Source organism: Rana temporaria, chromosome 7 (assembly GCF_905171775.1).
Source record: "Rana temporaria chromosome 7, aRanTem1.1, whole genome shotgun sequence".
In the NCBI taxonomy this organism is placed as follows: domain Eukaryota; kingdom Metazoa; phylum Chordata; class Amphibia; order Anura; family Ranidae; genus Rana; species Rana temporaria.
In genome coordinates, this window is record NC_053495.1 from 172,153,823 (window position 1) to 172,170,327 (window position 16,505).

General features: G+C 45.6%; 1 protein-coding gene across 2 annotated transcripts in view; it reads left to right on the plus strand.

Moving 5' to 3' along the window:
- Positions 1-16,505, plus strand: part of TUT4 (terminal uridylyl transferase 4) — a 115,727-nt gene that overhangs the window by 49,707 nt on the left and 49,515 nt on the right. For both annotated transcript variants that reach the window (XM_040360467.1, XM_040360468.1), the window contains 4 exons: positions 648-774; positions 4,267-4,386; positions 9,307-9,513; positions 15,968-16,142. In XM_040360467.1, coding sequence (XP_040216401.1) covers positions 648-774; positions 4,267-4,386; positions 9,307-9,513; positions 15,968-16,142 — 629 coding nt within the window. The remainder of the gene's footprint in view (positions 1-647; positions 775-4,266; positions 4,387-9,306; positions 9,514-15,967; positions 16,143-16,505) is intronic.

The window sequence follows — 16,505 nt, forward strand, 5'->3', positions numbered from 1 at the left end:
CGCCGTCCGTGTACATATCCCAGTGTGCATTGCTCCAAAGTACGTCGCAAGGACGTATTGGTTTCGACGTGAACGTAAATTACGTCCAGCCCCATTCACGGACGACTTACGCAAACAACGTAAAAATTTCATTGACTAGGCCAGCTATATGTCCGACAAACTTTACGCCGGAAAAAGCCATACGTAAACGAAGTAAAAAAATGCGCCGGGCGCACGTACATTTCTGAATCGGCGTATCTAGTCATTTGCATATTCTACGCCAAACTCAATGGAAGCGCCACCTAGTGGCCAGCGTAAATATTGCACCCTAAGATACAACGGCGTAGGAGACTTACACCGCTCGTATCTTAGCCCAATTTAAGCGTATCTTTCCTTCTACTTCACAATTATGTGCCACTTTGTGTTGGTCTATCACATAAAATCCCAATACAATACATTTACGTTTTTGGTTGTAAAATGACATAATGTGGAAAATGTCAAGGGGTATGAATACTTTTTCAAGGCACTGTACAAACCCTTTAGCAGGTAAAACGGCCCTTATATATGCAATTCATGTTTGTATTTAGCTGTGTACCTCATGTTTAGCTTTAATATTGCTGAATGTTATCTGCAGCGTGTTTATAAACTATTGTTCATTTTTTTTCTAGTGGGTTAACATGCAAAGTGAGTGCTGGAAATGACACAGCGTGCCTTACCACTGAATTACTGGCAGCTGTTGGCAGACTAGAGCCCTCTCTCATTGCCTTGGTCATGGCGTTCCGCTATTGGGCCAGGGTAAGTAAACATTGTTTTCTATTAATTGATGAATATACTGTTTTTCCCAAATAATTCAAACTATAGTTTATCGAGTTAAAACAAAAGAAAAAAATAACTATAGTAATAAACCCAACAACCACGGAGCCTAAATCTGCTGCTGATCCAGAGGAAGGATTAGACATTTATAAATCATGATCCAATTTGATTTAAATGAAAAACAAATTCCTTCCTGAACCTTAAATGCAATACTGCCTGAATCAATGATCTACTGTTATTATTTATATACTATACATTAAAGGAGTTGTAAAGGAAACATTTTTTTTGCCTAAAATGAATGTCTGCAAGGTAGACAGACAGAATAGTGTAATGATTCTGTTAAAAAACGAGTAAATACCTATTAAATTCCTTCATCTATATCACCTCCGGCATTCTAGTTTCTGTTCTCTCATTCACTTCCTGGTTTGCATCGCTCGCTCATGTAAGAACTACGGGCCAGATTCACGTAGAATCGCGGCGGCGTAACATATCTTAAATACGTTACACCGCCGCAAGTTTTCATTGCAAGTGCCTGATTCACCAAGCACTTGCGATGAAAACTACGCCGGCGGCCTCCGGCGCAAGGCGGGCCAATTCAAATGCGCAAGGCGGGCCCAATCGAATGGGGCGAGTCCCATTTAAATTAGGCGCGCTCCCTCGCCGGACCTACTGCGCATGCTCAGTTGCGCAATTCCCGTCGTGCTTTGCGTGCCGTAACGTCATTTTTTCGAACGGCAACGCACGTAGCGTACTTCCGTATTCCCGGACGTGTTACGCAAACGACGTGTTACGCAAACGACAAACGACATTAAATTTCGACGCGGGAACGACGGCCATACTTTATACAGCAATACGATTGCTGTGTAAAGTTAGGGCAGGTCAAATAATGACTAACTTTGCGACGGGAAACTAGACTAGCGGCGACGTAGCGAACGTGAAAATCCGTTGTGGATCGCCGTAACTCCTAATTTGCATACCCGACGCTGGTTTACGACGTGAACTCCCCCCAGCGGCGGCCGCGGTATTGCATCCTAAGATCCGACAGTGTAAAACACCTGTCGGATCTTATGGATATCTATGCGTAACCTGATTCTTTGAATCAGTCGCATAGATAGAAACAGAGATACAACGGCGTATCAGGAGATACGCCGTCGTATCTTTTTGGTGAATCTGGCCCTACATTTCCCAGTATGCATTGCGGCACGCCCAGTAATTCACACCTTCTTGAAGTCTCTAACACGTAGAGAGCGTCCTGCCGCACAGATGTAGTTCCCAGGAGGGGGTGAGCACGTTACTGACCACCGCAGTAAAGCCTCCCATCACGGTGGTGAGTAACAATCAGACAAGCAGGAAGTGAACAGAACAGAGAAGAAATAGAGCGACTTCTGAGCAAAAACAAACAATGAGGAAGTGAAAAGAATGTCTGCAGGTTATTATGAAAAACATTTTTTCCTTTACAACCCCTTTAATAGCTTTATATCCTATATTTTTTGCATTTAAAACTAAATCCAGCTTTTTTTTTAAAGCCATTTACAGTGCTGGCTACAGCCAGTCTCTATGGAAGATCATTGCACATTTTAACCGCTCTAAAGGCCCGAAAATCAGCCAAAAAAATACCGCTTTTGACGCGATCGTACGTTAATCAGATCGTTAGTACAGAGCTTTCGAGAGCCAATCACTACAAATCATCCTATATTATTTTATCGGACAAGCACGAGAATTTTCCTCGTACAACACCAGATCATACGATTTTCATTTAGTCAGTATAGTTGTCGTCTGAAAATACAATACAAATACATGACATCACAGCTTCCTCTAGATTCACAAACTGATGAACGCGGTGAGTTTGTTCACTGTGCTCATTTTAGAAAAAGAAGGGGCCGGTAAATGACATATTTACCAGCCCCTTTGCCCATTCTGAAACATGGGGGGGGGGGGGGGCCCAGCAATAGGGGGAATTGGCATCACATGCAGTGATTAGGGTGTGCCCACACACCCCCTGCGCACGCCTATGATCAGCACCCTGGTAGTTCACTGAAAAATGACAAGCCTTCTGCTTCAGTGAAAGACGTAACTTGTAGTTCATTCATTCACAGATTCCTGTGAATAGCGCAGCTATTTGGGCTAAGCCCCACACAGCCGTGCCCATTTTCAAATCTGACAGCAGGTTCAGGGAGAGGTATTCCACCCACTGTCACAAGGGAGAGGCTACGGGGTGCTGGGGCTGATCCATAGTAACCAGTAGTGTATTTAGGTTTTGTGCTGCCCTAGGCCTGACTAAACGTGTGCACCACCTAATTTAAATATGCCCCACCCATTCCTGCCAAGGCCACACCCCTTGCTGTTTAAGACCCGCCCTGAAAATTTCAAGTGGGACACTTTCCTCTCACTTCCTCTCACTTCCTGTTTGGTTATGGGGCAGGAAGTGAAGGGAAATCTGCAATGGGACAAGAATGGTAAAAAATAAACTGACCGGGGCTATAACCCTCCCTTACTCTATCCAAAATGGGGAAAAAAAGTGTTGCCTATGGTTATACTTTAAGCACAAATTTCTGATCATTCTATGGAGAGGACTAAGAAGATATAACCAGGCCAATGGTGCAGCAGGAAACATATAGCACAGTGAGGAAGGTTTGTGGTCCAGGATGATAGGACAATCAAAATTAGAAGCACTGCCCCCCCCACAGTTGCGGAATGCCGGAAGCAGTGCGTCCACTTTATGGGGGCGCTAGACTAATTTGCCTCTCTGCCCAGTCCGCCCCATAAGAATGGCGCTACACTAACAGTGTAGCGCAAGCCGGCGGGGACTCTTTCTGTGCCTCCCCCCTGCAAAGTGCTGCCCTAGGCCTGGGCCTTGTTGGCCTAGGCCAGGATACAGCGTTGATAGTAACATGTTACGCCCTAAATACCCTTAGGCCCCATACACACCATAGAATCTATCCGCAGATAAATCCCAGCAAATGGGTTTCAGCAGATAGATCCTATGGTGTGTACACGCCAGCGGATCTTTATCCGCGGATATTTATCCCCTGGGATGGATTCCAGCAGATCGGATATTCGCTGACATGCAGAACAAATCCATCTGCTGGAATCCATCCCAACGGATGGATCCGCTGGTCTGTACAGACTCACCGGATCCATCCGTCCTAAGGGATCCCCCGCATGCGTCGTAATGATTTGACGCATGCGTGGAATTCCTTATATGACGTCATAATCGCGGCGACGGCGCGACACGTCATCGCCAGAGGATTTCGCCGCGGATTTCAATGCGATGGTGTGTACACGCCATCGCATAGAAATCTGCTGAAATCCTCGAGAGGATTTATCCGCGGAAACGGTCCGCTGGATCGTATTCGCGGATAAATTCTCCCGTGTGTATGGGGCCTTAGCCTTTAAGGTCAACACAGGGGACTGACTGGGCTAGAGGTAATTACTTACTAATTAAATAATGCTTATCTTGTTTATCTTTTCCAGCTGTGTCACATAGACTGCCAGGCAGAAGGCGGAGTCCCTTCCTACTCTTTTGCCTTAATGGTGGTATTTTTCCTCCAAAAAAGAAAGCCACCAATCCTTCCAGCATATCTGGGATCCTGGGTAAGCCACTGTCAGAATGGATCTTTCCTTGTTGTCTGTTCCTTTTGATATTTTTATTAATTAAGTACTGTACATAGTCATTTTATATTTTGTTTAGTACATCTGCTGTTAACAAATCTGCAATACTTGTATTGAATGTTGAGCATCGGCCCCTATTTACTACTGTTAATATAGTTACAGCTTCTGCACATTCCCTTTTGCCTCTTGCGGCCCTTTACTGCTGTGGTCAACAGATAGCGAGATTGCATGCAAATAGAAGCGCACAGGGTTTAGTCTTTTGTGAATTTGCTACCGGAACAATGTAATATCTCAGGCTGCAGATCTTCTTTCAACTACCGGTACATCTATTAAATGCTGCTAAAGGGCAAAGTAAGCCCACATCTGTATAGCAGGCACTCTCTAGGCCCACGTCTTGTCATTACTGTGTCTGCCTCCCCTATGGATTGTTGCTGCAAATTTTGTGAATGCCCCGTCCAATCCTACACTTAGGGCCAGATCCACAAACGGGGTACGACGGCGTATCTACTGATACGCCGTCGTATCCCTGTTTCTATCTATGGAACTGATCCACAGAATCAGTTTACCATAGATAGGCAGAAGATCCGACATGTGCAAGGGACTTACACTGTCGGATCTTAAGATGCAGTACCTCGGCCGCCGCTGGGGGCATTTCTCGTCGATATGCCGCTTCGGGTATGCAAATTAGCACTTACGGAGATCCACAAAGCTTTTACGCTTCGTTTTTTCTTCGTAAGTATTAGTTTGCAAACGCAAAATTAGGGCTGCTTTTACAAGGCCTAAACTGTTTAGGCCTTGTAAAAGTAGACCCTTCTATCCCGCGTCGCCGTCTTTTTTTTTCAAATTGTTTTTTTTCCCGCCGCAACTCGTATTTTTCTTTTTTACGCCCGTCGCGATTCTCAAAACCCGGCGCAACGTAAAACCGCGCAAAGCACGTCGGGAAAATGACGTCGTGAGCATGCGCAGTACGTCCGGCGCGGGAGCGAGCCTAATTTAAATGGGACTCGCCCCATTTGAATAGGAACGCCTTGCGCCGGCCAGATTTAAGTTACACAGCCGAAAATTTCTAGGTAAGTGCTTTGTGGATCGGGCACTTAGGTAGAAATTTTGCGGCAGTGTAACTTAAATGGGAATATTTAAGTTACGGCGGCTGGCTGTGGATCTGGCCCTTAGTGCTTGCACATCCTATCACCAGGCCCAAGCACTGTAGGTAAGGGGAGCTGTCTAGTCCTATGCAAATACCAATACCAATGTGCAAAAAGTCATTATTTGCATAGGCTCTTCAGGCATGCTAAAGGTAAGATGTGGAAAAAAGTAAAAAACAAAAATGTAGCGCTACGGTCAATAACATATAAGATATTGTGAAATAGTGATTATTCCTGTAAGAAATGTAATTATATCACATGGAAATTCCTAATGGATTTTCATATTCAGGTGAAGAAAAAAAGTCCAATATGTGCAATAAAGTCCATATAAATCACCACGTGTGAAATGGAGCAAATCTTGATAGTACTCCAACTATGGCCCAGATTCAAGTAGATCCGTGCAATATTTGCGTGGGCACAGGGCAACGAGTTTTGCTCTGCGCCCACGCAAATATTTTGAAATGCCCGCGATTCACGGAGCAGTAGCTCCGTAAATTGCGCGGGCGATATGCTAAACAGCCGGGCGTACGGCTGCCTAATGTAAATGATCCCGGGGCGGGAATCATTTAAATTAGGCGCGCTCCCGCGCCGAGCGAACAGCGCATGCTCCGTCGGGAAACTTTCCCGACGTGCATTGCGGCAAATGACGTCGCAAGGACGTCATTTGCTTCTAAGTGAACGTGAATGGCGTCCAGCGCCATTCACGAATCACTTACGTAAACGACGTGAAATTTAAATTTCACGAGCGGGAAGCGCAGCTATACTTTAGCATAGGTTGCCCCTGCTATAGCAGGAGCAACCTTGCGCTAAAGTCGCCGTACGGAAACTCCGTACCTTGCGTGCGCAGGGCCCGCGCAACTTTTGTGAATCGGTGGTAGTATGCAATTTGCATACTATACGCCGATCACAATGGCCGCGCCCCCTAGCGGCCAACGCAAGAATGCAGCCTGGGATATGAAGGCATAAGGAGGCTTATGTCTGTCATATCCTAGGCTGCAGTCGGTGTAACGAGGTTCCTGAATCAGGAGCACTCGTTACACCGGAGCAAGTAAGCCCTTGCGCCGCGCAACCTATGGTTGCGCGGGCGCAAGTGCTTCTTGAATCTGGGCCAATGTATATTCAAATGTGAATGAACACCGCCACCAATAAGGGTAAATGGAGGCTTACCAGAGCTGATGGACTCGAACTGACATACGTCACTACAAGTCTGATTAGGCTTATAGTACTAATATAGTACACAGGATCAGATGATGCACATATCCAGGGCCTTGGATTAGAAGTCAGATGCTGTCAATTCATGTAAATCAATACGAGAAAGCCTTTGATCCATAGAGCTCCGCAGTGAGCCGGGTATTCAGAGAAGGCAAGGGAAGAAAGATAGCCACATAGCGTAATCCAGTAAAAAACTATGTAATTTATTTAAAAAATCAAGTACACTCACATGTATCCTGAATTAAATTTGCATGATAGAAAATGGTTTGAGGCGGCAGTGGAGACGACCCAACGTTTCGTGTTAACCACTTAACCCCCGGACCATATTGCTGCCCAAAGACCCAAGGTGTTTTTACAGTTTGGGACTGCGTCGCTTTAACAGACAATTGCGCGGTCGTGCGACGTGGCTCCCAAACAAAATTGGTGTCCTTTTTTCCCCACAAATAGAGCTTTCTTTTGGTGGTATTTGATCACCTCGGCGGTTTTTATTTTTTGCGCTATAAACAAAAATAGAGCGACAATTTTGAAAAAAATGCAATATTTTTTACTTTTTGCTATAATAAATATCCCCCAAAAACATATATATAATTTTTTTTTTCCTCAGTTTAGGGCGATACGTATTCTTGTACCTATTTTTGGTAAAAAAAATCGCAATAAGCGTTTATCGATTGGTTTGCGCAAAATTTATAGCGTTTACAAAATAGGGGATAGTTTTATTGCATTTTTATGAATTTTTTTTTTTTTTACTACTAATGGCGGCGATCAGCGATTTTTTTCGTGACTGCGACATTATGGCGGACACTTCGGACAATTTTGACACATTTTTGGGATTTTTGTCATTTTCACAGCAAAAAATGCATTTAAATTGCATTCTTTATTGTGAAAATGACAGTTGCAGTTTGGGAGTTAACCACAGGGGGCGCTGTAGGATTTGGTGTACACTGTGTGTGTGTTTACAACTGTAGGGGGGTGTGGCTGTAGGAATGACGTCATCGATCGAGTCTCCCTATATAAGGGATCACTCGATCGATGCAGCGCCATAGTGAAGCACGGGGAAGCCGCGTTTACACACGGCTCTCCCCGTTCTTCAGCTCCGGGGAGCGATCGCGACGGAGCGGCTATAAACAAATAGCCGCGCCGTCGTCCCGGATCGCTCCCCGAGGGGACCCGACCGCCGCAAGTCTAGGCAGGGACGTACAGGTACGCCAATGTGCCTGTACGTGCCATTCTGCCGACGTATATGTACATGCGGCGGTCGGGAAGGGGTTAATAACACATCATCTGGGGTCATGCGATTTTAATTCAGGATACATGTGAGGGTACTTGATTTTTTAAATAAATTACATAGTTTTTTACTGGATTACGCTATGTGGCTATCTTTCTTCCCTTGCCTTCTCTGAATACCCGGCTCACTGCGGAGCTCTATGGATCAAAGGCTTTCTCGTTGTATTGATTTACATGAATTGACAGCATCTGACTTCTAATCCAAGGCCCTGGATATGTGCATCATCTGATCCTGTGTACTATATTAGTACTATAAGCCTAATCAGACTTGTAGTGACGTATGTCAGCTCGAGTCCATCAGCTCTGGTAAGCCTCCATTTACCCTTATTGGTGGCGGTGTTCATTCACATTTGAATATACATAGTTGGAGTACTATCAAGATTTGCTCCATTTCACACGTGGTGATTTATATGGACTTTATTGCACATATTGGACTTTTTTTCTTCACCTGAATATGAAAATCCATTAGGAATTTCCATGTGATATAATTACATTTCTTACAGGAATAATCACTATTTCACAATATCTTATATGTTATTGACCGTAGCGCTACATTTTTGTTTTTTACTTTTGTTTTGCTGATTTGTCTATATTAGCTATGTTGGCAGCTGGTCTCACATTCTTATAAGCAGCGCAGTATACCCACTTTTTGTTTTAAAGGTAAGATGTGGGACGGGGGGGGGGGGGGTGCTATGGGCACACAGGGGGATGCCCTTTACTGGTCCCTTCTTTTCCCGAATGAACACAGTGAGCGATCAGTACCAATCACTCCTGTGTCCATTCATAACTGAAGCCTAGTAAACTCTGTACACTATGCTTCAGTTTGTGAATGAGCAGGAAGCCTCAGATCGCTTCCTATTCATTCATCTGTGCAGCTGAGGCTGTAGAGAAAGGGACTGATGGATGTTTGTCCTCAGTCACTTTTATCCGGGGGGGGGGGGGGGGATCTGTCAGGTAGGCTGTATGGGGCCCCCATGAGTTTTAACAGCAACCCTGCCTCTGTATAACCTATATTGATAAACCTGTTCATTAAAATTATTTTAAAGAAAATATTTTAAGTTTCTGCTTTAGTGGATCCACTGGATTACATTATAGTTTAGCTCTCAGGGGCACACAGCAAGTCAAAATTGTTAATAGGTTCTATTTGTAGAAATATATTTTGTGCTTTTAGCTTTGATTCTATTCTGTTTAATGTGTAATTTGCATAGCTGTATAATATATATATTTTTTCTATTTTATTTAATCCCCTCTTGGGCAATAGATAGAAGGCTTTGAACCTAAGAGGTTGGATGATTACCATCTAAAGGGCATTTCTGAAGACGTATATGTGGAATGGGAATACCGGCCAGCCAGCAATGATAACAAGAACTCTTCAGGAATGGATGGGAGGGGGAGAGCTGAGCAAAACCACAGGAGAGCAGCTGCATCGGAAGCCGAGAATAAGAAAAACAAGGAGAAGATGGGAAAGGTGAGTCCCTTGACTCTCGGAAAAGAGAATTTATGTAAGGATGCCATTGTAAATTATGTTATCCTGTGTAAGTGTGTCTGTTGGGTTACAGGGGTTGTAAAGGTACAATTTTTTACCCCCTAAATAGCTTCCTTTACCTTAGTGCAGTCCTCCTTCACTTACCTCATCCTTCCATTTTGCATTTAAATGTCCGTATTTCTTCTGAGAAATCCTCACTTCCTGTTCTTGTGTCTGTAACTCCACACAGTAATACAAGGCTTTCTCCCTGGTGTGGAGTGTCATGCTCGCCCCCTCCCTTGGACTATAGGCGAATCAGGACGCCCACTAACACACAGCTCCTTTCTCTATCTGCAACGTAGAGAGCATCCTGACTCTCCTGTAGTCTAAGGGAGGGGGCGAGCACGACACTCCACACCAGGGAGAAAGCCTTGCATTACTGTGTGGAGTTACAGACAGAAGAACAGGAAGTGAGGATTTCTCAGAAGAAATGAGGACATTTAAAAGCAAAATGGAAGGATGAGGTAAGTGAAGGAGGACTGCACTAAGGTAAGGGAAGCTATTTAGGAAAAAAAGATTTGTACCTTTACAACCCCTTTAACATGACATCTGGGATACCTGCTTTGCAAATCGTATCCCCAGTAATTCAGATTCATTTCTTCTTTAGAAGTTGTCCTCCTCCTCCGTCTTCAGCACTTTCCCTCCATCTGATCTACATTTATAGAAGTCTATAAATAAACCTCCAAAAAAAGTAATTTAGGCTTGGGCTATGCTGATTGGGACCAAAATAACTTTTGTTTCAAATTCTGTGCTATAAACAGTTGTAACCTAATTGACATCTCACATATTTATCTATTTGTAGACACGTAGGGCCAGATTCAGAGAGAGATACAACGGCGTATCTCCTGATACACCGTCGTATCTCTGAGTTAGGCCGGTCGTATCTATGCGACGGATTCATAGAATCAGTTACGCATAGATATGCCTAAGATCCGACAGGTGTAACTGTGTTACACCGTCGGATCTTAACTGCAATTTTAAAATGGCCGCTGGGGGCGTTCTCGCTGATTTACGGCGACGATATGTAAATCAGCGAGATACGCCACTTCACGAACGTACGTGGGCCCGACGCAGTCACTTTACGTCGTTTACGTAAGTGTTTTCCCGGCGTATACTTACCCCTGCTTCTTTGAGGCGCAGCCAATGTTAAGTATGGCCGTCGTTCCCGCGTCGAATTTCTTTTTTTTACGTCGTTTTGCGTACGTCGATTCACAAAACCGCTCGTCGCAAGTTACGCTCACGCCGAAACCAATGACGTCCTAGCGACGTCATTGGGAGCGATGCACGCCGGGAAAATTCGCGGACGGCGCATGCGCAGTTAAATCGGCGCTGGGACGCGCCTGATTTAAATGCTACACTCCCCCTAGCCGCGGAATTTGAATTCTGCCGGGGGATTTAAGATACGCCGCCGCAAGTTTGGAGGTAAGTGTTTAGTGAATTACCCACTTGCCACTAAAACTTGCGGCGGCGGATCTTAAATCAGATAGATTACGCGGATCTAAAGATCCGCTGATCTATCTGAATCTGGCCCGTAGTCTTGCATTTTGTTGTTGTTGTTGTTTACAAACGTAGCCTTGCATTTTTTTTTGTTGTTGTTTACAAACGTAGCCTTGCATTTTTATGATTTGACTGATTTTTTTGGAAATGTTTTAAAATAACGCTTCCTCTTGGGGAAACTGCTGCTTCCTGACCTTACACTGAAGCGACCTGTGCTGGCAGATCTGAGTAACAGCAGCACCCATCAAAGTGTCTTTACACAGACTGGTATTGTAGAGAAGGGGAAGAGGCATGTGTGAATTTCTGACCACATCAGGGCTTTTCTCGTGCTTATTAGACTGCAATACCCTGCTGTACCTGAAAAAGGGAGATAAAACTATGAATATAGTGCATATGTATTTATGGGTCTTTACTTTGGCTTTAAAGAAGGCATTTCCCATACCACACCGATGGACACAGAATACTGTTCAAGCATATGGCTAAGATGAAGAACACTTAAGCCTCGTACACACGATCAGTCCATCCGATAAGAACGGTCCGAAGGACCGTTCTCATCGGTTAACCGATGAAGCTGACTGATGGTCCGCCGCGCCTACACATCAGTTAAAAAAACGATTGTGTCAGAATGTGGTGACGTAAAACACAACGACGTGCTGAAAAAAAGTTCAAAGTTCGAAGTTCAATGCTTCCCAGCATGCGTCGACTTGATTCTGAGCATGTGTGGGTTTTTAACCGATGCTTTTGCATACTAACGATCGGTTTTGACCTATCGGTTAGGCGTCCATCGGTTAAATTTTAAAGCAAGTTCCAATTTTTTTAACCGAAGGTTAAATAACCTATGGGGCCCACACACGATCGGTTTTGACCGATGAAAACAGTCCTTCAGACCGTTGTCCTCTGGCTATCCTATCGTGTGTACGCGGCCTAAGCAGAAAGAAATTGTTTCTCGCTTTGTGGATTTTACCCCTTTGCATAGGAATTGAGATCTCCATTTTACCATAGTACCCTAGGCGGTGAGACATTGTAGTTTTTAGGTTTGGGTTCAAGAAGACTGTTTATAGACTTTTTCTGAATGAACGCAAAGCCTTCTCTGATTGGACGAGGTGGAGAAGTGGGGAGGATATGTCACACTTTCCACCTCATCCAATCAGAGAACACTTTGCATTCATTAAGAAAATGCAAAGCATTTTCCGAATGGAGCCTGTGCTGAAAGGCTTATCTCCTGTATTCACGCTCCATCAGGCCAGCTGCTCGGCACGTAACCTGGAAACAAGTCGCGATCACATGGGTAGCAGTGTCTACTTCAGTGATTTCCAGCTTCCAGGGTCATTGGTCAGGTACGATGTATTTACATATTTACAGTGGTCCAGGCTGGACCAGTGTAACTATGGAAAAAATATGCCGTGCTTTGCTTTAGAGCTGCACAATTAATCGTAAAGAATAAGAATCGTTATCGCGATCTTTTTCCCATTGCGATTCTTGACACAGGGTTTCACGATCTTTGACATGAAAATAATTTTCTCTCTGCACTTTGGTATGCAAATAATTTCCTCTCTGCTCTCAGCCAAAAGTCAAAGTATGGGCAGCCTGCCAAGTTTTAAAAACATTCTTTATCAGTGGAAAGTTAAGTCTAAACATTGTATCACATTGACTTGTACATCAAAGGAATAAACTTCTGTATGTAAATTAGGAACGTTTAACCACTTAAACACCAAACCTTTTTCTGACAGCTCTTTTCAAGTTAAAATCATTATTTTTTTTGCTAGAAATCTACTTAGAACCCCCAAACATAATATAATTTTTTAGTAGAGACCCTAGAGAATAAAATGGCGGTTGCTGCAATATTTTATGTTGCACTGTATTTGCGCAGCAGTCTTTTTAAATGCATTTTTTTTGGAAAAAATTACTTTAATGAATTTAAAAAAATAATAGCCAGTAAATTTATCCCATTTTTTTATTTTTTTTGTATAAATGTAAAAGATTTTACGTTGTGAGAATCATGAGGGAATCGTGATCTTCATTCTAAGCAAAGCAATCGTGATTCTCATTTTGGCCAGAATCGTGCAGCTCTACCGTGCTTGGAATTTAGTTGGAAGTCACTATGGGCCAGATCCACAAAAACCTGACGTAACTTAAAAAATCCAATTTAAGTTACACTGCCTTAAAGTTTCTACCTAAGTGCCTGATCCACAAAGCACTTATCTAGAAATTTCAGGCTGTGTAACTAAAATTCCGCCGGCGCAAGGCGTTCCTATTCAAATGGGGCGAGTCCCATTTAAATGAGGCGCGCTCCCGCGCCGGCCGTACTGCGCATGCGCGCCGGCCGTACTGCGCATGCGCGAAGTTACGTTACGCCGAGTTTTGAGGATCGCGACGGCTTAAAGTTGCGTCGGGGATAAAAAAAATGACAGCGGCATGCATTCCTGAGGGAGAACTCCATGCCCATTTTCAAAGAAAAAAACGGCATGGGTTCCCCCCCCAGGAGCATACCAGGCCCTTAGGTCTGGCATGGGTTGTAAGGAGACCCCCCCCACGCCGAAAAATTGACGTAGGGGGTCCCCCTACAATCCATACCAGACCCGTATCCAAAGCACGCTACCCGGCCGGCCAGGAAGGGAGTGGGGACGAGCGAGCGCCCCCCCCCCCTCCTGAGCCGTGCCAGGCCGCGTGCCCTCAACATGGGGGGGTTGGGTGCTCTGGGGCAGGGGGGCGCACTGCGGGCCCCCCCACCCCAGAGCACCCTGTCCCCATGTTGATGAGGACAGGACCTCTTCCCGACAACCCTTGCCATTGGTTGTCGGGGTCTGCGGGCGGAGGCTTATCGGAATCTGGGAGTCCCCTTTAATAAGGGGGCCCCCAGATACCGGCCCCCCACCCTAAGTGAATGGATATGGGGTACATCGTACCCCTATCCATTCACCTGGAGGCAAAAAGTAAAAGTTAATAAACACACAACACAAGGCTTTTTAAAATATTTTATTATTCTGCTCCGGATGCCCCCCCCTGTCTTCGTTATTAGCTCAATTACCAGGGGGGGCTTCTTCTTCCACTCTCCGGGGGTCTTCTCCGCTCTCCGGGGGGGGTTTCTTCTTCCGCTCTCCGGGGGGAGCTTCTCCGGACTCCGGGGGTCTTCTTCCATCTTCTCCCCTCTTCCGCTCTTGACTCGGCGAACCCCGGTTCTTCTGCAGCTCTCCGGTGCCTTCTTCTTCAGCGCTGGCTGCCTGCTATGTTTGTGTGTTAGCTCGATTTCAAACAGGCAGCCGGCGCGGTCTTCTGTGACGCCAGGGTCTTCTGGTCTTCTGTTCTTCCGATGTTGCCTCGTCGCCTGTTGTCGCTGTAATGATGGAAGCGCGCCTTGCATCCCATTTATATAGGCATCACCGTCCCATCATGCTCCGGTAGGTACCCACGTGGTGGGTGCCTACCCACGTGCACCCACCACGTGGGTACCTGCCGGAGCATGATGGGACGGTGATGCCTATATAAATGTGATGCAAGGCGCGCTTCCATCATTACAGCGACAACAGGCGACGAGGCAACATCGGAAGAAAGGAAGAGAAGACCAGAAGACCCTGACGCCACAGAAGACCGCGCCGGCTGCCTGTTTGAAATCGAGCTAACACACAAACATAGCAGGCAGCCAGCGCTGAAGAAGAAGGCACCGGAGAGCTGCAGAAGAACCGGGGTTCGCCGAGTCAAGAGCGGAAGAGGGGAGAAGATGGAAGAAGACCCCCGGAGTCCGGAGAAGCCCCCCCCCGGAGAGCGGAAGAAGAAACCCCCCCCGGAGAGCGGAGAAGACCCCCGGAGAGCGGAAGAAGAAGCCCCCCCTGGTAATTGAGCTAATAACGAAGACAGGGGGGGCGTCCGGAGCAGAATAATAAAATATTTTAAAAAGCCTTGTGTTGTGTGTTTATTAACTTTTACTTTTTGCCTCCAGGTGAATGGATAGGGGTACGATGTACCCCATATCCATTCACTTAGGGTGGGGGGCCGGTATCTGGGGGCCCCCTTATTAAAGGGGACTCCCAGATTCCGATAAGCCCCCGCCCGCATACCCCGACAACCAATGGCAAGGGTTGTCGGGAAGAGGTCCTGTCCTCATCAACATGGGGACAGGGTGCTCTGGGGTGGGGGGGCCCGCAGTGCGCCCCCCTGCCCCAGAGCACCCAACCCCCCCATGTTGAGGGCACGCGGCCTGGCACGGCTCAGGAGGGGGGGGGGGGGCGCTCGCTCGTCCCCACTCCCTTCCTGGCTGGCCGGGTAGCGTGCTTTGGATACGGGTCTGGTATGGATTGTAGGGGACCCCCTACGTCGATTTTTCGGCGTAGGGGGGGTCCCCTTACAACCCATACCAGACCTAAGGGCCTGGTATGCTCCTGGGGGGGAACCCATGCCGGTTTTGTTTTTTACAAATTGCCGTGGAGTTCTCCCTCGGGAAAGCATACCAAATGCCGTCGCTGGAATGGGCCTTTACAAGGTGTGACTAACTTTACACTTTGTAAAACGAGCCCTAATTTTACACTTGCAAAATAACACTTACGGCGCAAAAAGGAAGCTAGAAAGCTTTGTGGATCGCCTTAAGTGCTAATTTGCATACTAGCAACGGCATTTCGACTCGAAATGCCCCCAGCGGCGGATGCGGTACTGCATCCTAAAATTAGGCAGTGTAATTCAATTACACATGCCGGATCTTCTGTGTAACTTTGGAAAAAGCCTTTTGAGGATCGTTTCCAAAGTTACACACAGACTGAACAGCAGTTAAGTCGGAGTATCTCTTTTGAGGATAACCCCCTTTATATAGTGTTTTGGAGCTCCCAATAAGTGTTAACTTTAACCTTTTTTTAAGTTATTAAAGATTGTGTTCATATAACCTTACAGCAACCTGATCTTCCGTTTACAGTGCCGCTTGGTGCTTGAGCAGCCCCACCATGTATCCCTTGGGCAGCTATGGCTGGAATTGCTAAGATTTTACACGCTGGAGTTTGCAATTGAAGAATACGTGATTAGTGTGCGAGTACAAGTTCTTCTAAGTAGAGAAACCAAGAATTGGCCAAAGAGACGACTAGCCATCGAAGGTAAGATTTAAATGGTGCAGCTTTTCTATTACTGTAATGAAGATATCTTTGGAAACAGGAGTAAATCATTCTTTGGGGCATTGCTAATTTTGCAATTTAATTGGCAGAACACTTCACCATTACACTGCTTTCCAAATGCCTGTCTTACCTGACAAGAAACTGATCTAGCAAGTTGGAAAACTAATCAAGTATTCTGACTATCGATCCCTGAATCTTGTTTTCAATGTTCTGCATGTACACAATTTAAAAAAGTTTGTTATAATCAAGGGGAATTTACTTAGGGAAACCTTTGCCGTCAGCATAGTCTAAATGGCCTTTATCATTTTTACAAATTAGCTTAACCACTTAATCCCCGGACCTTTA